A 22729-nucleotide genomic window follows, 5' to 3' on the forward strand; every position below is an offset into this window, starting at 1 on the left:
TACAGACTCCCTTGATGTTATATATATTAGGTGGGATCAGAGCGAGTGAAGAAAAAAATTCTTGTAGGAAATATTCATGTTTTTGTCAGAATGCAGCTCTTCTGGTATAATTTTTCTTTTAAATGCAAGAATAAAAAATAGAAGGATATGAGGAGTCTTGTTGCTTAATACTTCAGTTTAATACTCCAGTTGTGATTGCTGGTCTTCTGGAATGTAAAGCTTGAATAAAATGGATTATGTTATCCCTTATGACCTTGTGGCAGCTGCCAACATTCCAAGCCTAAAATAAGGAGATTTTTTGTTGCCTTTATTTGAACCTTCAGTCTTCCTGTTTATATTAAAAAAAGAAAAAAACACCAGAAAAGAAACCAAACAGAAGAAGAAGAAAAAAAGTCTCCTAAGGAATAAACTTATTCACTGGATTCCTACTTAAGCAGAAGTTGATGGTTTTACTGGTATGTGCACTGTGATCTTTGAGTGAAGTAGTTAAGGGGAAAAAACTAATTCATATTCAGGTTTCTTACTGTCACAATTCCAAGCCTTTCAGATAGAGGAATCTTCACGTCATCGCTTCCAACTGCCATCCTAAGATATATTTTTCCCAGAGATGGAAATCTAAGCACTGAGGATAATTTCATGGCTGACCATGTGTATGTGATAGCAGTGTCTCTCAAAGCTCTCACTTCCTCAGGCAGGAGCTGGTAATTATGCAGCCTGTTAAATATTGTAGTCTGAACTGAAGGTACCAAGTTTTCATGGTGACTCTGTTATCATACGGCCAAGCTCTGACTGCTTTTGAAAATGGCTGTTTGATGCAGGAAACCTTATGTAGTGTAAATTATTATTACTGTTTTTTGCAAAGGAGTTCAATTCTTTGTGCAGCTTACCAGTCACATTTGATCACATGGTATCCTTTACACTGACACTGGGTAAGAAAAAAAAACCACCCTAAATCTAATAGGCTTGTCCGTAGTTGTTGCTTGCAGAGCACAGGATGGCAAATATTCAGAGTTCTTTCTTTGGTTCCTAGATACTGGATTTGCTGTGAAATCAGTATCTGAGGGCTAATAGGATGCAGTATTCCCACTAATGGTTAGCCAGTAATAGCACCAGATTCCCAGTGTTTCACAGTTTCTGGCAAGACTGGATATGGTATTCATAAAAATAAATTGGAGCATGGTTTGTCCCAGGCTGAATGTGCAGCCATGGATACATAAGTAAACAGAGTTCTGAGCATGCTCATGTGTGTCCAAGTGAAATGTTATTTTGTAGAGACTTTACATTGCTAATCTGGACTACATGTTGGATCACTAAATGTATTGAGCAGGAGAGCTTTGCAGATTTAACTAAGTGTCCGCTTGATCTTGTGATGTAGTTTGAACTAAATCTTAAGAAAGTTAGTTGGTCTGAAATATTGAATGTGAACAAATTTGTGAAGGATTTGAATGAGATCTTCATATGTGGAGGTCCTGCTGCTTCTTTGGAATCTGCTAAGCTACATTTCTGTGGCTGCTGTGGAAATCATATTGTTTGACAGATTGCTTTCAGGAAAGACTTTTGAACTTACTTTTTGTTACCCTTGAGATATTGATAGATAGACTTTTAGCATAATTTGTTGGCTAATATGCACAGTCGGAACTGCAATTGCAGTCCTGCTAAACTAGTGTTGCTGTGTGATTCTGTCAGTACGTTGAAGTGAATCCTCACCTAGAATTTAGCCTTAGGGAAGTTTCTTTCATGCATGTTAACTGACTGCAGTTTAGGAGGAATGACAATTTCAACCTCCAGCATTCCCATCAGATTTATTTGCTGTATTTTATTGAACTCACTATCTACAGAGAAACCAGGAAACTTGTAATTAACACAGTAGTTAACAGAACCAAACTGCCAACAAATTTAAATATACTTGATATCAATCTTTTTGTTCTATCAAAGCTTATCTTGAGCATCTCTGTTTCTAGTTTTACAAGAACTTTAAAGGATCAGCCCTGCTACTGAAAGCACAGTCTCTCCTCCTGTTGCTCTTTTGCACCCTTACTTATCTTTGTGCTGAGAGAAATAAGTAACTTTCTAGATAATTTATGTAAAAATAAATAGTTCCACTCTTTTACTTTGGATAAATACATATATATTGATTTTTGTCAGAAGTACCTTAAAAATATTTTCCTCTTCATAAAGCACAGATATAAAGATGGTTTCAGATATTTTGGGAAAAGAGAAGTATGATATAAATACCTTCATAGATAAAAGTTGGAGAGTAAACAGTAGGATAATGAAATGTGGTAATATCCAAATATGTGAAATACCCACTTCTGGTTTCAGATGTGTTTCAGGGTGGGGAGAAGATTGCTGAGTGCTTTGGGGTTTTCTGGAAAGAGTCTGGCATTGCATAATGATTAAGAAGTGCTCAACTCAAATCCTTGCCAAAAAGACTGACGAGTCTGTATTATCATAAAGTGCTACACAGATGGGATGACTGGAAGGTCTGGTTTGCCTGATCCCTTTTGAATAGGGACATCTTTAAAGGTTTTATGAAAAGCGCAAAGGGAGAATTTACTTCAAGCAGTTTCCTTTACTTTCAAGTCTAGAGTAAGAGAAGCAGAAGAGGAGTGACAAAGGCGAAGATTATATGCAGGGAGTATGTTCAATGTTTCCAAAGAGGATGCACAGATTTCTTGCTGTGGAGAAGTAGAAACCTGAAGAGGAATGAAGAGCACTAGTGGAGACTGGGTTAGAGGTAGGAAAGGAAGATGATTTTGGGAACAGTAGTGATGAGTGTGCCAGCTGCAGTTCTTGACAAAAGCCTGTGAGTACAGACATACTCTACAAGATGGTGGTGATTAAAAGCTTTTGAGAGCAGCCCTAACAAAGGTGTGTTGATCTACACTTTTGTCTGTTTCCCCTAAAGATTTCATAGCTTCTGTGTACAAACAGTGCATGTGGAGGTGTTTGTAGAAGGCAGTGAGAGCACAGCTAGACACCAGAATACTCTTGGAATATGCAGGAACAATCTTTTTACTCTAACTTTTGATATACTAATCTTACAAGTCCATGTGAAGCATGGTAAAGACTTCAAGACAAGCTTGATTTTTTTTTTTTTTTTTCAGATTTTTTTTGCTGCTGAAGTGTAAGACACTGCTGTAAAGTGTAGGAGCTTATTGCTTCTTATGTTTGACAGTTCAAATGAAGGATTGAAGAGGAAGGAGATGGAGGGGTGGAATAAGCTACCAAAAACTAAAATGGGTTTAGTTTTATTTGATTCAAAATGCTTTTGAAATAAGCCTGCAGTAATTCGAACAGCATATTTGTTTCTGAACTTGTCCATTTCGGATGAGCAATTATTACAAAAAGCTGGGGTTATTTTTTTCAAATAAAATGGTTATTGATAGGTGTTCCTTCCCTTTTCTTCTCTGTTTCTGGAAGTGTATCTCTTTGCAATCTGTTTTTCTCTTGTTATTCTTACAAATCTGGATTGTCTGTCTTCCACTCAGCTTCAAGATCATACTGGGACAAACCAGTAACAGAAGCAAGGCTATGGAAAACAAATATAGCCAGCTGGAAATGTAGTTATGGTTAGGGAAATGTGTTCAGAAAAAAACCCAAGCATCTTGCACTTAAAATATCTGTAGGATGTTGAAAATTCTTTTAGTATAGCTCATGATTTCCACAAGTATTTTAAAGCCTCCTGAGCTCACTAACACTGTTCTGATTCTTGATAAGAGCGGTACCAAAGGCACCAAACAGCTAGTTCTTTCTGCCAATGAATTGACATCTTTTAACAGAACAACACAAAGCATTGTCATAGCAACCAGCCTTCTAAAACGATGCTGCTGAATGCTGAATTGATCTGGTGAGAAATGTCATTTGAGGCAGTAAAGATCATGTTGTAGTTTTTGGCAGCTGAAATTGAGAGCCTAGAGAATGTGAAGATTGGACAAATTTGTAGTATTTGGAACAACTGCCTGACGCTGCTAGTGGATGTTTCTCTGGCTAGAAACTGGACTAGAAGAGCGCCATCATTCTCCAACTCTTTTCAGCTCTTCTGACTGTGGAGTTGTTCATCAAACCCTGCATTGATGGGCTAGCACAAGTCTTCATTGCCCTTAGAGAGTAGACTTCTGACAAAAATTGTGACTTTTCCTCTGTTACTGTACAACTGAAATGCTGAACTTGTGTGACTCCATAGGTCCTTGAAGTTAACTTGTATAGAAAGATCTTAGCAGGGTCCTCAAGAACCACCTTGTAACTGGTGCCCACCTGCCCTTGTATGTAATGTGCAGAGAGCTAGGCAGACCTCAGATAAGAGTCATGTTATGACTTTTATTCCTTGCTGTATAGAACAATAACACCTTCATTTGAGCTTGTTCATCTGAAAATATTTCACATCTCCCTGTTAGTCCATACTGCTCTCAGTTGGTGAAACAGAACCCAGGAACATGACTAAGTACAACATAATAAAAGACGATGATGTACTTGGATTGTGACCTTGGCTGTTCCATGGCACCTCTGTCTGTGGCCTTTGACAGAAAATAATCTGTGCAACTCTTCCCAATAGGAAAAAGGTAGCACTTTGTTAAAGTTGTAGTCTTCAAAACATTGTACAGAAAAAGTATTTGTAATATGATATGTAAATCTGAAGTATTTGGTCTGTAAACCTCCTTACCTAAATATTGTCTTTCTTCTGGCTCTTAAAGAATCTTGCTTGGATATTTATCTGTCTGCATTTTCTGCATGCAAAACTTCCAGGAGTTTGTCAGGACCTAGTTCTATAAGGAAATTTCTCTCCTAGATGTAGCGGTGTATCATTTCTAACACTGTAGGATTTATACATCTTGAACAGCACATTCCCGCTGAGATCAATTTCCAGAACTGCTGTGCTTACAGAGGAGAGGAGAGTGAAATGGTCCCCCCACCTCCCCAAAACCAAAACACTCTGCTTTGCAGACTTTCTAAGGAATGACACAATGTTTGCAAAACATAAAATGAAAAAGATTGAAACACCCAATAGCAAGTTTTTCTGATATTTTCACATAACTACCCAAACTGTATCTCGGTAAACTTTGTCAGTAAATGGATTAATGTAAAACGGTTCAATTTTTGACAAGTCATCCCAGAGAATGTGAAATAGAGAGAATATAAAATTCCTAATGGGTCACTGCAGAAATCCTGTTTTGTGGGGAAGTGTCAGGGGTGAGTGGAAATATATTTATTTGAGTGGAAATATATTTATTTGCTTTTCAGTAATGTGTTGATGCCTTGGGAAAGATGAAGTCCACAGTGCAGTGGCTACAGTGGCATTCTCAGTTCTTGTGAATACATGCAGTGGCACCTTGCATTCTGCTTTTGAGAGTCTTGGTTACCCAGGAATGTTACAAATGACATATTCCACCCCTGCCTGTATCTTGGGGACACACCGCTGTGTCCAATACAGCGGTTGGATGTGTGGGATGCAGGGTGAGGGGAGGTGCTTGCTGCCAGAATTTCTTGGATGTTAGCAGACTTGAGGAGTGGAGTAAACAGACCTACCAGGTCCATGCCAAAGCTTGACATAGTATCACGGGGGACCTGAAAATGCCTCAGGCCACCTTTTGCTAAATAAACTTTTCCAAAGGAATGTTTCTTATCATTCTGGAGCTTGGAGCCTGGTATGTATGTGTGACTCAGTGGATATTAACCCTATTAGCATATTAAATTAACTGATAAACATTAGAAAGCAGTTCAGAGGCCAGTTTTGTAATTTAGTATATACTTGGCTGATGACATTTGCTGTGGGAAAGTATAAGGTGTTGCTACAGTCTAGCAAAAGGAAAAGGAATGAACTTGAAGCAGCAAAGTCAGCAGAGGGTGACAGAAATATCAGAAACCCAAAATATTAGGGGTGTCAGTGACAAAATAAGTCAAAACTAGCTAATAGTGAGACATTGGCGTCATCCAATACTCTTATTCCTTTTGGAAAGATGCCATTTCTGAAAGTTCTTGCTAATGATTGGATACTCAAAGGGCTGTAGCTACAACATAAAATGGGTGCTATTTGAAGAAAAAGAATTTAGGTCAGTGAGAAAATGTAACTACTTATAAGGCAAATTTCTCTCATTGGGAATTCAGAAGTGTACGTGGAGAGATGTCAAGTTGCCCTGCATCGAAGTGGTGTTCTTGGAAGCAGCTGAGGGGGAGGCAAACCCATTTCTTCCTAAGGCTTTTGAAACTTTTACAAATGTAGGATGCTGAGCGCTCTGACCATGAGCATTGGGGGTGCAGATGTATGTGGTGCTAGTTACGCTACTTACTGAGAAAGTTTTGTTTTAATGACATACTGGAGAAACGTATCGTCTTTCTTAAACTGATGGTATGAATTCACAGTGCAGATGGAGGCATTTGTTAAAGCTATGTATTGGTGAAAGGAGTATGGGGGAGTGTAAGGTTAGTCTAATAAAACTGGAGATTGAATTTGTAAAGAACGGTATCAACCCAATGTATCATAAAATATTGTCTCATAAGAAGATTAGGAAGGAAGAACAGTGAAATGAATCCACACTGAAAATGCACAAACATGCTTTGACCAAGTATATTCTATGTGTGCATAAAATGTGGGTATTGTGTGGCTAATGCTGGTCACATCAGTGCACAGCTGTGCCTATAACCTGAGCCTTCATGTTTATTGGAAATTCCAGTCTTTTTGTGAGTCTAAAACATCAGTTATGGTTTTCTCTTGAGGTATCTTCTGTAACAGATTAGAGTTAGGCAGGCAATGGCAGAAATTTAGTTTCCCTTTCATGCTTGAAGCAGCAGTGTAGCACAACGGGTTAATTTTGAATTTGAATATTGAATTTGGCTAACAACCTATGGACTCTGGCTTTAAAGCCTTAATGCTGGCTTGCTTGTTCTGGTTGTTATGGGAAGTGATGGCCTCCTTAAAACATTAAGTAATTGTGTATTGAACAGAATTCCCACTGAGAATGGCAAAGAGCAAAGGACCCTGTTGTCGGCTTTCCTTCCTCCTTGTCCCAGCTGTGGTCAGCAAGTGTAGTCTGGATGAGTGTTGCACTGTACTTTACAAGTGAGTTAACACAGCAATGTTTTCTAGCATATTTCTTTGTTTCTATCCAGATGAATGTTTAGATTAAGCTATTTTTTCCTGTTGGGAATGAGTGTTTTTGGGACTGGAGAATTTGAAGCGTCTCATGAGTTCCAAACCTGACACAGCTTTTTAAGCAGAGCCCAGTTTTCAGAGAAAGCTGGAATTCTGCTTTCTATGTAGCAGCCTTTTCTATTGGCAAGTAGTTAGAGATCTCCAAAACTGGTATTTATTTTTGAAGTTACAGACTGGTATCCTTCCTTTCAGCTGTATCAATACTGCTGTATGAATGCTTGGAAAAATCTTTTTGCTTTCCTGTTTTACTGAAGCAGTGTCATAAGAGTGTGTGTGCATGACATCAAACTTGCTGCTTACTTTTAGCCCTGTTTAGCTAAGTGGTTTTCGTTTTTCTCAGCAGGAGTGATGCTTCATGTAACAGGCTGAGGTTGGTTTCTTGGGTGCATTACTGCTGAGATGAGCTGTAATGCAGTCCTTGTATGCTTGCAGATGGCGGGGGGGGGGTGGGTGGGTGCTTAAAGCATGTAACCAAAAATAAATTCTCATTGATGTGGTCTTATTAGACATTTGTGATAAATATTTGGGGCCAAACTTAATCTGACTCAGCTGATTTAGTTCTAATGCAGGTCCCTGTGATGCAGTAGCTGAAATGCCCTGTTCCCGGGATTACACTGCTTTGCTCAGAGGGGCTCAGACTGCCCCAGACACTCTGACAGTGCTGAGAGTGTGTCCTTTCTAATGCTCTTTGTTTTCCACTTTTATTCGCAGCAGGATACAGTTCTCTAAGTGGATGGGTGCTCTGTTTTCTTTGACCCAATGGTAACGTTTGAATGCAAAAGCTGGATGCTGCAGATCAAGAACTGCGTTAAACACAAAGTCTGAAGATCGTGTTGTAAACCGGCTTATTTTATATATTCGATGTTAATCAAGTTATATTGTATCTTTTTTGATTCTTTTGGTAACACTGCCTTCATACTTATAAATGTGGGTTTATTATCCTTCCTATACCTTTTTATACAGAAACTGATAGAGTACTCTGTTTGGACTAGTCATTGTGATGGGTTTAAGGAGTTAATCGTGTATCTGCTAGGTTATTCTGAACAGTTTTGTGATTAATACTAGAAGACTTTGTGGCCTGTTTACAGTAAACGTATGTGTGTTTGCACAGTATCATAACTTTCACTTGCCATTTTAAGTCATTGTGTATCGTATCAGTTTTTCATAACTTTCTCTGTGCTTTGGTTACTTTTGAAGCTTCATCTCTGGTGACTTATATTTGTGTGATGTATGAGAAAATGTACAAAACACTGATGATTCACCAGTGATGCAAAGAAGCTGACTTTTCTAAATCATCGTGCCTTAACATACCATAAACACTGCGCATGCCAGCAGCTTCTGTGGATGCCTCTGAAGATTTGTCTCAAGTATTGATTGCAAGAATTTGTCACAGGCATTTTTTATCTGTCAGCTTGAGCAATGGCATGTACTGAATTTTTTATATACCATAACACTAATTTTCATTGAAGGTTTGTAATAAATTGTACGAATGTGGAAAATACTGAATTTTGGGTTGTTTTTTGGGTTTGGGCTTTTTCAAGCTAATCTACGAAATGTTGTAATGGTGTCATGCACAGTGCATATTCAAAGGAATAGTCAGTGATATGTACCCTGGGGAATGAAGGTGTTTTTCTAGAATTTGTCTGCATACAAACTGCTTTGATTTAATTTTGAAAATAACTTTAAAAGTGTTTTAACTGAAAGGTAGCAAGACGTTGCATCCACTTTTTTTTCAAAGTTCACTAGGCACCTACTGACATCTTTTAGGTGGCTAAATACCTCGGAAAATCTGATTGCACACCTTAGACTATAAATTAATGTTGCTGTTTCCTTTGTCATTACCAAGTGTATAGCTCTCTTCTGCATGCTTTTGTAGTCTTGTGTGTATTATATACGCATAAGCATAAATTATTTTGCAAATATAGGATTGAGACACTTAATCTTCTGTACTAAATTGGGGTGTCTTTCATGTAATGATTAGCCCTAATTTTGCTGTCTACCAATGAGTGTTTAATCAGGATAGGATTAACAAATGATTTTCATCACAGGGCTGGATATTTGGCTTGTGTTTGGAGTTGAACTGCATAAAATGGACATTACATTGTTGTCTCAGTGGCTGCTATAATGAAGTTGAAAGAAGAAATGGAGTGACCGGTTTGTGTTCATGCAAAGTCTCTTTAGGTTTTATGAAGATTTGAATTGTAAGCATGTCTGTTGAGAGGGCCAAGGTGAGAGATTTAACAGCAAATATTTTCTCATGAATTGTGTGCCGTTATGTGCACCTTTCTTGTTTTTCTTCCAGAATTTTGCATCATATTCTGCAACCTTCTTAAAATCATGTGCTGTCCATTTGTTCTTGTGAAAGTTAGGACAGCCACACCTGTCCTAAGAAACCAAGACTTCGGTTAACATTAGTTACATACTGGATTAGCTCTCTGAACAAAGGTAACATGAAAGGTTCATCTTTCAAAGCAAACTAGGACAATGGGGAAGCAGGCTTTCAAAAGCACCTAGCCTTTAATTTTATTAAAAACAGAGCTTTTTTTTTTCCCTCCTCTTTTCAAGGCAAGGCACCTAAAGTCACTGTCACGATTCTTGTGTGGGAAGCCTCAGTGAGCAGATTTTTACTAGCAAATACTGATTATCAGTTGATAGTCTCTGCCTTCTTTGGGCTTGTGGATTCCAGCTGGAGCATTTTGGCTCAAAACCTAAGATCTGTTTTAATAATTGTCCAAGAAGGGCTTGCAGTACTGCTGATGCCATACACGAGTGCTTTTCATTCAACGTAGGCTTAATTTTTATGTCTTCTACCACTTCTTTGATGTTGTCTGATGTTAATCTTCAGTTACATTTGAACTTGGTTTTGTTAAAATATTTCACAGCTTGATGGAGGAATGTATAGTTTGCTACTGTGAAGATCTCTGGATAGGGGACCCTAGTTTCTGACCTTGCATTTCCACTCCCATTGGTGTTGGCAGTACCAGGGCCATGGAAGACAAGTCCCTTTCTCTGAATTCCAGCCCAGCGGCCTTCTCCAGGCTGGCGCTTTCCAGCGCCAAAAATGCCCACATATAACTACTTTAATGACTGTTCAGCAGGATCAAGGAGCAGTTGACTGCAGCCCTTTCGGTCTTCATTAAATCTAAAACACTGTGGCAGACGATAAAACAACTCATGAAAGGCTGATGGGCTTGTTGGTGCCTTTAATTGTGGTGAAGAGTCTCTAATGGTCTGTGGCTCTCTAGCATTTAAAAACAAGCAAATATGCTGACAATTACCTGATTTTTTTTTTTTTTTTTTCTGATGCATGGAATCAATGGCTAACAGTGAACTCGGATGAGCTAATGGAGTTTTAAAACATATGTGCCTGGGATTGCCAATCTCTGGTCTTGGAAATATCTCCTTGTTTTGATATGAGGGATGTTTTGAATGAGAAGGTGAAAGAAATGGCAAGATAAATGCTCTGATGACTACAAGGATGTGAAAAGTTAGTACTGTGGCATCAGTGTCAGTTTTGTTCCAAGGCTGGGGAGTGTCCTTGCACTTCTGCAGCCATCACTATGCCAAGCTTCTGTATTCAAAAGAGATTCAAGTCTGATTATTTACCTGTCCTTGAAATGTGGAAGACAGGGCCCCTCCCTGCAGCTGTGGAAGTCGGGGGAAGGATGGGGGTGTCCTGGGGCTTTGCATCCCCCTCCCTTGCTCCTCTGCTGTCAAGTTGAGGTTCCTATGAGCTGTTCATAAATCATGTGCTGCTACTGCTTTTGGAGCGTTTAAAATTCATTTGAGTCCTCTCCTGCCTTTCCTTTAAAAGCTATAGCTAAAATACCTTTAGCTTTTACCTAAAATGACTTCCATACACCTCTTTAAAATGTTTGAATGGAAGCAGAGCACAGTACGCTTACAGTATGATTCAGGCCTTCCCACTGTATTTTGAGGTGCTAAATCTGGAAACCCATTTCCTATTTATTCCGTTTGTGTTTGTTTTTTTGAAATGGTGTGTTCCTCCTCCCGGCTGTTGGGTTTGTGCTCGAGAGGGGGAGCGAGCGCTTCCCCCGGGGCGTGTGCGGCTCCCGCGGGCTGTGCCCGGGCTCCCGCGGTGGGCCGCTGGGCCGGGGCGGGGGTCGCGGCCGGGCCCGGCTGTCAGGCGGCGGGCGGGGGTGGGCGGGGCCGGGGCGGGTCGGGCGGCCGCGATTGGCGGCGCCGGGGCGGCGCGCACGGCCCCTGGCTCCCTCACACGGCTCCCTCACACGCTCGCTGACACCCGCCGCGGGCGCTGCTGCGGCTCCCGGGCGGGCAGGGCCGCCGCCGGCACCATGAGCACCGGCATGCGCTACAAGAGCAAGCTGGTCAACCCAGGTGAGGCGGCGGGGACGCGCGGCCGCTGCGCCCCGCGGCCCGGCGCAGCCCTGACGCCTCACTCTCTCTTCTTTTCTCTCCCCGCCGCCGGCTCCCGCCGCGGGCATCCCGCCCTCGCCGACCCGCCCCGCAGAGGAGAAGCAGGTAGGTGGGCTCCCCCGCCGGCCCGGCCCCAGCGCAGGGCAGCGCGGCCCCGGCCCGGCTCGGGCGGGCGCTCCCGCGGTGCTGCGGCGGTGGGGGGTGTCCTGCTACCTGGGCTCGGCGGCGTTCCAGCCCGGGGCTTGGCGTGCTGGCCCCCTTTAGCTGGCTTCACCCGGGAAATAGGCGTTTTGCCTCGTCTCCCTGGGTGTTGGGTTGGGTGGGGTCTTTTTTTTTCGGTGCCTTTGGGCGTGTCGCGTAGCTCCGGATGGAGACGGGCAGCGCAGGGGCTGGCGGAGGCATTTGGGTATTAGGAGCACGTCTGCCCACCGCGCGCTTCCCCCCGCGGCACAGATGCGCAGGCACAGCCCCGCTCGCCCCTCGCCACTCCTTGTTGGCGTAGCAGATCACCACCTCGCAGGCGGCCGGGATTTGGGCGTTAGGGAGCATCTGTTTTGCTTTGCAGAGCAAACGGCTATTTGGAGACAGGGCTTTTGAGTCCTGAAGGAGAGGGGGGGGTGTGTGTGACGCAATCGGGTGACATCGACAGGTTTTTTTTGTTCGCTGTTTGGTATTTGGAGGGATTTAGGGTGTTTGACAGGGAGAGGAATCCTCCTCTCCTGAGCTTGAACGTCTAGGTAAGGGATTATCAGCAGAGTTCCATGTGTTCCTTAGCACCCATCACCATGATACAGGTAATGTCTGCTGTATATGGAAGAGCTTTTTGTCTCACAAAGGTGGGGATGGAGGCGATGGTTAACACAGCAGGGCAGTGCGATGGGTCCCTGCGATGGGAAGAAGTCCACCCATTCCCAGCCTGGCTTGCAGTTGCCTTTGGGTCCAGGCTTTCTCTGAGGCTCTAATTCCATATTGCAGCAAACACCTTACCCGCCGAGTCAGTGGTATTGCACAGCCTTTCTGGACCACATTAAAGCAAACTAGTGCTGTAGCAGCTTGGGCATTCACCAGGCCACTGCAGGAGATGGTGTTTCCCTATATAATGCAGACTTGGGTGCTGTGAAAAGGTGCCGTGCGTTTTTGTGAGCTTATGATTGTAGTGATGAGAGGAACAAAGTAAATCCAGGGGTAATAGGATAATGGGGTTTTGTCAGGTGTATTTTCCCCAAGCTGCTTCGAGTTTTGCAGTTATTTGCTGGTATTGCTGTTAATTCTTGGTTTATTTCTGGGGGGAAGCAGTCAAGAACATGTTCTGAAATTGTGGAAAATTTGGTGTAAGCTGTGAACCGGAGAGGAGGTTTGTGACCCTCCCCAAACGTCCTGTTCTTTAGTTCATTTGTTTTTTAAATAAAGAGGGAAACAGGTTATGTATAAGGCTCCTTTCTGCTCATTCCCCAGGGGAAGAAGTGAGGTAGAGATCAGAGTAGTCAGTTGTAGATATTATCGTAATCCCTGAAGGCCCTTGTCACACTGCATAGTTGAGAGTGGGCTGGAGTCTGTACCCCAAAGACTTCGTGTCTGCAGGAGAGTGTAGTGTTCTGCTGGGGCAAAGGAGGTCTTACCTCAAATGCATGGTGTGTGCGTGTGTATCCATGTAGCTTATGCTGAGAGCGTAGAGTGGGTCTTGCATGGCAGAGCACGGTTCATTATGAATTTGTGCCAGCCATGTTACTTGTGGATGGTGGAGGGAAACCAAGCTGTGAATACAAAGCAATCTGTTAAAATTAAAATGAACATATGAAAACACAAATTATCTTTATTTAGCATCCTTTGAGAGCAGGAATTTTCTTCCCATGACACCTTGTTCCAATCCACTTGCATCTGGCAACAGGTAACAATTTAAAAGGTTTGTTAAAGCTGTGATTCTTGCTTGAACCAATTTTTCAAAATTTATTATAAAAGCTATTTTTTATAAATAGTTGGGAAATGAAGTGAGATTCTGAGAAGGCAGTACAATAGATTACATGTAAGTGGGGTAGTCTTCAGTAAAATCTTAGTAATATTGATGTCTTACCGAGTCCAAAAAATGGAACAGCATGCTGTCAAAGAATGTGTCTTCATCTTCCCTCATGGCATAGTCAGGGCTAATGCATTGTCTGGGCCCGGGGGACTCTCATTTGCAGGTTGCACTCCTAATTGCTACCATTTATGAAGAAAAAATAACAGTAGATTCTCCACCTCTCTGATTTCGAAGGAATGACCTCTTATTTAGTGTATTTGGCACTGAACTCACGTGCCACTGAAGTCAGAGGAGGTTTGATACAGGTCTCCCATGTGCAGAGCATCCAGCTTTTCAAGGGGAAGGGTTGTGGTTTAAGAATGTGGACGGGGGAACCAGTTTCTGGCCTGAACCTCTACAGCAGGTTGCCTGGTGAGACGAAGCTCCTCAGTCTCATTATACCTTGGTTCAACAGCTCTCAAAGTGAGATGATTTCTCTCCTGGCAATTTGTATACCACTAGAGTGCGAAGAGGGATTCTCGTGGTGAAGCTGGGTAGGCCAATGAAGCAGTGACTCATGTCTCATGTGCAGAAGAGTAGGCCCAGTGTAAGGAAGACCTAGCAATTTGTCGAAAGAGTATTGACTTGAGAACCAAATGGGGCAAGTGCAGCGGACGGATGCTCTGCCAAAGCCTGAGGTGTTGCTGTGGGAGGAGTACAGGTGAAACCTCCCAAATACCTAGTTAAACTGGAGTCTCCTGGCACACTCCTGCAGAACATGCCTCCTAGCTCGTGTTGTTGGCGTGTGTTTGTTTGGGGTGTTACCTTGCTGTGTTTCTGAACCTGGCTCCTGCTCACTCAGGCCCGTGTCTCTAATGTTCTTTGAAGTCATTGTTTCTTTTTAAGTCAGGAGGATGGGAACCTCTCCTTCCCAAGTTGATCTCTCCCCACCCCATCAACTTGCAGAGTTGTTTGGGTGTGGGAGCAGAGACTATCTGGTGGATCCAGTTCTTTCAGTGGATTTGAAATTACAGGCTGTGCCTTTTGCATTCAGCTTGGTCCTTTTTTCTACTTCAGCATATTTTGAAGTGGTCTGCTTGTCAGTAAAAATATATATGGGGGAGGGTACTGTGTATAGAGAAGATGCTGTGCAAAGTCATTGCGAGGCATGGAGAACTCCTGAATTCATTGCCTTTGTGTTTCAGTTTTTGAGAATCTGGGGTTTATATCTTAAAAAATTATATTCAAACTCCTTTGCTTTTTTTTTCTTAGAAAAAAAGAAAGAAACAGAGATTTCTATCGCTCCTGGAGCAGTAGATATTACAACAGCAGAGATGTCTTCCATTTAAAATAGCAGCCATGCCAACATAGAACATCACTTTAAGGTCAACCTTCAACCCCAGCCTTGCCTACCAGAGAACATTGGCTGATGGAAACCCCCAGTTCCCCGTTAATGTGTGCTGGACCACCTTCTCCTTTTCTCTACTGTGCTTATGGAGAGAGAAGCTCAGATGGGCTTACAAGAAAGTGTAGCCCCTGAAAAAGCTATGCTCTGCACAGGGCAGAGGTACTCAAGATACTTGTAGATACTGCTCTTGACACACTGAGGACAACTCCAGCACAGGCAGCTGCTGATGACAAAGGGCAGATTAAGAGGAGGGAAGAGTGGAGATTCCTGTGTCTTGAGCTGGTTGAGGATGACCTTAATGGGACCCTCAGTTTCTGTGTAGGTACCTATGTGGTGAAAATTGATTAGCTGAGTGTTGTGAAATATGTGATGTCATGTGAGTGGTAGGTTCCCCTGTACAGCAATTGTACAACAAAGACCAGAAGCCGATCTTGGTCTTTACAGAATCCTCTCAAAGTCTGTGCTCGAGCAGCTTGGAGGATTTGTATCTGCATTATATGTTTGGGGCATTGCCATCTTTCACCTCAGTGTTTTCCTTACAATAACAGTTCTTTGTAATCTTGCATCTAGTGGAAAGTTCTTGCTTGTGCAGAAAAGTATGGAACCTGGAAGGTGAACAGAGTACCACTGACTTTTTTAATTTTCTCAGAGTTAAACCAATTATTTTATAGTTGTGATTCTTTGAGTCATTGGGAGTGGCAATACGGTTCTGTGTTCCTGGGCTGTCTGTCATGCTCTGTATCAATTCAGACAGGGTGGTTGTGGTGAGGGTTTTTTTGCTCAGAGAAAGCAAAATTATGTTTGCAGCTGGCGTGTGGGATATTTCACCACAGCTGGATAGTCTCTCACTGTGTCATAGATCGCCCTGGGTGAGGCTGTTTCTCTTTGACTCCCCATGTTAATGTCTCTTCCAACCTCTGTGTTTTCCAACCCTGGTCTTGCATCCTGGCTACCAAGAGGCGCCTGCCAGAAAGGGAGTAGCAAATTAGTCACAGAATCTGGAGGTAAATACTGGAAACACTCTTAAAGCAGCACCTCTCTGCTTGTTTTTCTGATGTCCCAGTGTATCTTGGCCAGACGTAGCATAGGAGTGGAAGCTTTTACTTCTCTGTAAAAAGCCTTATGTGGTTCATGAATTTTTTTTGGCCCATTTCAAAAGACAACGTTGGTCCCTTGCCCTCCAAACTGAGCAAAGGCTCAGTGCTCAAACAGTGTGTTGGGAGCTGGGTGGGACTGCAGCAGGTCAGGAGGTTTGGCCCTGCCTGTCTTTCTGCTGTGCATCTGTCTAAACAGTCCTGCTGCAGGAGGCCCCTGTGTCGCACAGATGGACTGTTCTGGGCTGGGGAGGGAAGTCCATCCTGGGCAATTTGACTTCCCCCCCCCCCCCCCCCCCCCCCCTTCTTTGTCTGCTTGGCTTCTTGGAAAAGGACTGTAAAAAGAGGTCAGCACATGGACTGCGTGGTGAAGCAGAACTGCTGGAGAGCTGGGCACAGAATCTGCCGCCGCCTGCTGCTGCTGTCTCTCTTCAATTATTTATGCTCCAAATGGATAAATGGTCGTTAGTGCAGGGCAGGGGAGAGGTTCAGCCCTCTCAGTGCAAGTAGCAATCTGCAGTTTATGAAAAGAAGAAGTAAGTATTTCCTGCGCAGGGATTTTTGTCCCTTGAATTTCCATGAACTCCTCAGCTACTTGTGCGCAAGTCCAAAATTCTGCTGCCCTTGTGTCAGTCGTGCAGGGCTGTTTTGGGCACGTTAGCCAAATATTTAAGTGTGATAGATGTTCCTTGCTGATGCTAATGAAGTAAGAGCAACCTTCATTTAACAAGAGATACTTGTGACACTTGCTCAGATGGACATGTTGGTAATCCAGGGGAGGCTCCACCTTCAGCCAGCTGATTGCTTACTGTGCCAGGCCAGGTTGGGTCCCTGCTGTGTATCTTTACAGTTTTGCCAAATTGCTTTTAAATGTTCAGTCCAAGGGGTTTCCCTAGCAGTTCTGGGACACCCCACTGCCCACGATGGTGACTCCTATCACCATGCTGCAGCTACTGCTCATATGTGCTGAAACCAAGCCTGGAGAGCTCTGTTCCATCTTTAATACTTCAGGCACTTCTTGCTGAGATACCTCTTGGCTAAGCCAGGAGGGTTCCTCTCCTGTTGTTTCTCTTTCAGTTCAAGTGGCTTCTGTGTTACTTTTTTCCTGGATAGCAGAACATGAACTGGAGGGCAGCTTCTTTGCTCACCTGAAGAGTTTTCTTGCCTGACCAACACTAAGACTTTGTCCCCTTCTTCCCCAAAGCAGAGATTTCCCCAAGACAGTGAAACCACACAGAACAATCCTCTAATACTCATGGAAGAAACATGTGGCTTCTTTCATATACATTGTATGACTTCAGATTTTTGTGAAGTGTATGCAAGTTCTTTCATAGCATACTGGAATAATTCCCATATGGGCTGGATTTTGTCTGTGTGTGTGTGTGCGTGTGTATGTCTACAGTGTGGTTAGCCTCGAAGTGCAGGAAAAAATGTCTGCCGTTACACATTCCTTTTCTCCCAGAGAATTGTCCCTGGAGCTGTGAAGAGGTTTGCAGTCATCTTGTTCCCACAGGGGTGTTTGGGAGCTGGATTTGTGTGTGGTGCATCAGAAAAGCTGGGATCAGATCCCTGAACATGTGCTCCTCATCAGTAGGCATGCTGCTGTTCATCCATGACTTGGTATCCCAGGAACACTCTTTAAAAATAATAGTGAAAGGTGGCCCCAAGTGTGCTGAGAGGAAGGGTTTGCACGTGCGATGCTACCCGTAGGGGCTGGGCTGCAGAAGGTCAAAGAGGTCTTCTCTTGCTCCAGACTCAAGGAAGAGTCCTTTCTGTTTGGAGGGCTGAATGGGTTAATATTCTTAATTCCTTCTCTTTTGTGTATTTCCAGTGCATTAATTGAAATCTCTTATGGCCTACTAACATTCAGCTCTAGGCTGCTGTGCCTTCCCTTGGTCTGTCCCTCCCAGCCCCACCCATGTGGCTGGTACCTCCAGCAGCATCACAGCAGCCACGTGCTGGAGGTGGCTGGGAGAAGAGTGTGCTGGAGGGCTGCAGGGGCTGGCTAGCTGGTGAGCAAAGCTTGGCTAAGTGTTGGCCAAGAGCTGAGGAGGAAGTGAAACCCTGCACAAGCATCCGCAAGAGTGTAATGCCAAGGAGGAAGGTGGTTTAGTTTCTGGCTTCAGTACAACTGCCCACTCCTGAAGTTGGGAGGGGGCAGGGAAGAAAAAAGGGAAGTTGAGGCTGAAGTTCAGCTCTAGAAGAGGGACATAGCTATGCTGTGCAGAACAGCACAGTGCAGGGGTGCTCAAGATGGCAGAAACCTCTCTGGATACAGCTGCGCGGCCTTCAGATTGCACCAGCCTGGTGCCATCCATGGCAGCGAGGGCTGAGGGAGGCTCAGGGCTAATGCTCAGAAGCGCAGCATGCTGCAGGATCACGGGCTGTGGTTCATGCTAGCTTGGGACTCCGTGGGGTGTGAGCCGTGTAGTTGTAAGTCAGTCAGAAGAGGGAAGCCCTTAATAGAAGTTAACTCTGTTTTTTCACTTGTCTCTTAAATTTGAGCTGTTTTTCTGCACTGTGGCACTAGGTGACAGCAGTAACAGCTGGTGCCAGGACCGAAGTGCTCACCCTGAAGTTAGCTCATGGGGAGAGAGGAGCAGCGCGGTGGCTGACACATCCCCGTGTGCCGTTCTGGTGGCTGTACTGCGCGGCTGCTCAGAGCCAGGGAGCAGAAGAGCTGAGGTCTTTCACTTGCCGGCTTTGTTCAGCTCAGCTTATTGCTCTTCCTGGGAACTTTGGGAGTGCCCTGTTTGTTTTGAAGCTTGTTATCAAGTGTGTTCAGGGTGTGTGTATGGAGCTGGGATGGCCTGTCTCTGCCTGACCCCGCCTGGGGCAGCTGGTGCCGTTCTCCCAGGATGACTCCTGGCAGGGGGAATGGGGAGCTGGGAGCGCAGGCTGAGCAAATAAACCACAGGATTTTAAGTGCTAGCTCCTGGAGACTGGCCGTGGGGAGCGAGCCCGTCCCAGTGACCTCTGGACATTCTCAGTGCAGAAGCAAGCGAGGGGATAAAAAGATCCACTTGGTTAACTTCTGGGAAAAAGGGGTTCTAAGGGCTTAACGTCTTCCTTCTGCTTTCTGTGAGGCAAAGCCCATGGTGATACAGATGTGGTCTGGGCTCCAGTGACTATGTTTCATTTTTCATTGCAGACCCCCGGTGCTTGGAGCTGTGTAAACACACATTGAGAGCGCAGGCCAGGCCCTTTACTGCTTTAATTTGTATTGCAGTTATTTTTAAGATCACTTCTCAGGCAAGTCACTTCACTTTCGGCCTCTTGTAATGTCTCCTGGCTATTTCCTTAGTGTGGGAACTATTCTAATCCTGCTGCTGCACTGAGCTCATTCTTGCTGTGATATGTATACACATGAAATCTCTTTAGATCCTGCAGTCTTACATCCGCTTTTATTTTCAAATAAATTACATACTACATTAATTATATATTCAGGTGAAATATGAGTCACAAAGGCATCTGCTATCTCCCTGCCCTACGTACATGGTCTCCTTGGCTGTGCTTTCTTTTTGGTTTAAAGCTCTCCTGAGTCTCTGCATTGGGTATTAAGTGATATGAAGTCCTGGAAATGTACATAAGCAGTATAGGATATGCCCATCTGGACCAATAGTAATTTCCCTCTGCCCAAGGCCTGCCATAAAAAATGTCAAGGAGGTTTATGGCTTTTAGGATCCTATAGATTCTCAGAGGTTCCTGCTGTTCAGAGGAGCTGGTGCCAGCTGGGATCAGACTAATGGAAGAAGCATCACAGCCTTCAGGAGTTGGTATTTACCTTGTTTTGTAGGCAGTGGGCTGAATCAAGGCAGCAGGGGTTAAACTTCAAGTGATGCAGCTGGCCTGCAGCAAAGCCTTGCTGCTGTGATTGCACAGTGCTGAGATGAGCAAGAGTGTGTCATCAGGACAGCAAGAGAGATACTGTCTAAGATGATCTCTCATCTCCCGGTGCCTGCGCTTACAGTCCTGACTCTGCGTAGATGGTTTCTGCGACACAGCTGGAGCAGTGCTCTGGAGCCCTTAGCTGGAGCACGCAGAAGGGAAACTGCTTGTGTCTCACTCCCGAGATTATTACCTTTGCTGTTCGTCTGCTTACTTTAAAGAGCTCTCCTCCCCTTGAAATGAGCCCTTGGCAGAGTGTGTATTTATGAGGGAAGTGGATATCAGAGAGGACAGTTATTTAACAGGACCTGGTGCTTTTACCAGGCAGTTAATTCAGGCACATGCTTGGGAAGGACTCCAGGTCCGCTGAGCAGCTGACCACTCTGGATCTGCCCTGGTCTGCTGGCAGCCCTGGGGCTGACGCTTCAGAAACTCGGAGCAGGCCCACAGAGGTGAGCAAGTTAGAGCCGTGTTTTCTGTGTACGCTCCACTACTGTCACACTGATCTGCTTGGGATCCTCCTAACCATCACTGTGCAGCAGGAGTGTGTCCTCTTGTCACTTGGCTAAACCTCATCTGCCCTGCCCCACCACACTCAGCTGACACCAGGTTCATGGCATTTGACTTCAAAGCAGTTTAAATAAACCAGAAGCGACTGGAAGGAGCCCAGTGTTCCTCTTCCTCAGTGCCTGCTCTGTTCAGACTCCTGGTCCTCGAACAGAAAGGCTGCATGCCATCTCATAGCTGTGTGATGGCATTATTTTCAGCAGCTTTCATTAATGTCAGTGAAAGCCTTTCTGTTTGAGGTGGTAGGGCTGGTCCTCAGCAGCTGCTCGGAGGTTCCAGGCAGTGCCAGGCGTTTTGCTGTCTAGTTTGAATGGCCAATGTCATCTGAACATCTCCCTGCTTCTCCCATGGGTGCCCTGTCATGGGCAGGTGTCAGTCAATAGCAGAATTGTTCTCTTGGTAAACAAGTGATGGTGTTATTGGAGCTGCCCTGCATGTAGCAGCAACGCGGTGTGTGCATGGGGTTGCTAACGAGGGATATCATGGGGCTTATTTCTCTGAAAGCTTAATGAACCATGTTATGTTTCTTTGCAAAGTGTGTGGATGCTTCTTCACGTGTGCTGTTCCTGTGCTGCGCCTTGTACTCGGGCGTGTTTGGTACTGAAGTGTGTCCCTGAAGTGCTGAGGCTTGGACAACAGGCCCAAGCCAGAGTTGACCTGTAGATGAATCCTGTATATTTTATAACTGATAACCATTGTGCTAGTCGGCATTGTACTAGATTATAACAAACCACCTATGCTGATGTAAAAAGTGCTGAAGTGTTGAAGTATTGAAGCCTGAACAACAGGCCCCGAGCTGAAGCTGCTAACTTAGCATGTAGTCATTAACGAAGTATGTAAGCTCACTAGTGAAAGATGCAGCTTAGACAGAAGTGAGGATAGACAGTAGTGAGGATGAAATGCTAAAAGAATGTATCCAACTTTCCTTTTTCAGCCTCGTTCAAGGCTGAGAATCCAAGTATTCGGCCTTGTTAGAAACTCCCTTGGTTTTCTTCCCCAAGCCCTGGCCAGGCTTTGGGTGGAATCCAACAGGAGAATGAAACCAGGTATGTTCCGCTCAAAACAAAGGTGCCAGTTATTCTGGCTTGCTGATTTTTAGTATATAAGGCTGGACTCTCTTATAGCGACTTTGGATGCCTCACCTACGGATGGACGCATCGTGTAGGACTTCCCACTTGCAGGGAAAGGCTCTCCAAATCCTCGCTGTAACCGGGGCTGCCCAGCGCCTGCGGGTCTGGATGATGGTAACGTATGCAAGTGGTGATGTGTGTTTCTTAATCACTATTCTCTCTCTCATGTAGTAATGATTTGATGCATTACCCTGTAGTTTCCTATTTGTTTGCTTTAAGTGCATTGTTCTGCCTTTTCTTACTACATGTTTTCTGTATTACTCTGTTACATTATTTAGTTATCACCAGTAAAATACGCTTACTCTTTTCACTCTGGTGTCCAAGTTTAATTGGTATCCTTAATCAGCAAAACAGTCCCTGTGAGGCAGAGCTCATAGCCCAGACATGGGCATTTTGGAGGACTCGGATCCCATCTGTCATGGCAATAATGACAGTGGATGTCCAGAAAATGACTGGATGAGTCCTCAGCTCTCACTGGATGAGACACCCTGCATGTGCCTGCAGGCTCAGCTAATTTGTGGCTCTAGTGAATCTGTGTGTATTAGGCACATAGAGCTTGTCCCTTAGAGGTTTAGGGCTTTTCCTTCATGACAAATAACTATTTTTCTTTTACATTTTTAAAAAAATAAAATAATTAGGGCATCTACCCACCTCTTGGCTGGCATCCTGCAGTAATAGGCCAGCATTTGTTTTCTCCAGCGGAGGAAGCAGGTCTTGCTTCATATTTGTAAGGCAACGGTTTATAAATAAGCCTGAAAAGAAAAAATGATTTCTTAAAGATGGACCATGAATTTGGCCTGACACTGATTTGATCATGTACAGTGGGAATAGTCTGTTCCAGAGGTGTGCGGGTGAGGGAGCATGTTTCCTTTGTGCACATAAAACCAGACCTCCTCCGTCCTTGCCCTGTCCCTTGCCACTGGAGGTTAGAAATCCTCATGTTACAGATTTTTCTCTCCCTTCTTGCCCCCTTGAGGCTGGAGATAAGAAGGCAAGAACCTGACTTTGTGTAGTCTGAGGGCATGTGAGGCTACTGTGAGCTGCAGGAACAGCCACGTCAAGGGCAGAACCACATCTCTGAGTTAAGCGGGTTTTTTT

General features: G+C 44.2%; 2 protein-coding genes across 5 annotated transcripts in view; both read left to right on the plus strand.

Moving 5' to 3' along the window:
- Positions 1-8649, plus strand: part of LOC141951129 (septin-2) — a 41895-nt gene extending 33246 nt beyond the window's left edge. For 2 of the 3 annotated variants that reach the window (XM_074886966.1, XM_074886965.1), the window contains exon 13: positions 7862-8649. The gene's annotated coding sequence lies outside the window, so the exon portion shown is untranslated. The remainder of the gene's footprint in view (positions 1-7861) is intronic. The other variant, XM_074886967.1, reaches the window with a different exon arrangement.
- Positions 1-22729, plus strand: part of SEPTIN5 (septin 5) — a 60648-nt gene that overhangs the window by 458 nt on the left and 37461 nt on the right. Inside the window, exon 1 of one of the 2 annotated variants that reach the window (XM_074886963.1) lies at positions 12319-12342. The exons of the other annotated variant lie outside the window; for it this stretch is intronic. Coding sequence (XP_074743064.1) covers positions 12334-12342 — 9 coding nt within the window. The 5' untranslated portion in view covers positions 12319-12333. Of the gene's footprint in view, positions 1-12318; positions 12343-22729 lie in introns of those variants that run through there. 2 annotated transcript variants of the gene reach the window in all.

The sequence above is a fragment of the Strix uralensis genome, chromosome 17 (genome assembly GCF_047716275.1).
Source record: "Strix uralensis isolate ZFMK-TIS-50842 chromosome 17, bStrUra1, whole genome shotgun sequence".
NCBI classification, from domain to species: Eukaryota; Metazoa; Chordata; class Aves; order Strigiformes; family Strigidae; genus Strix; species Strix uralensis.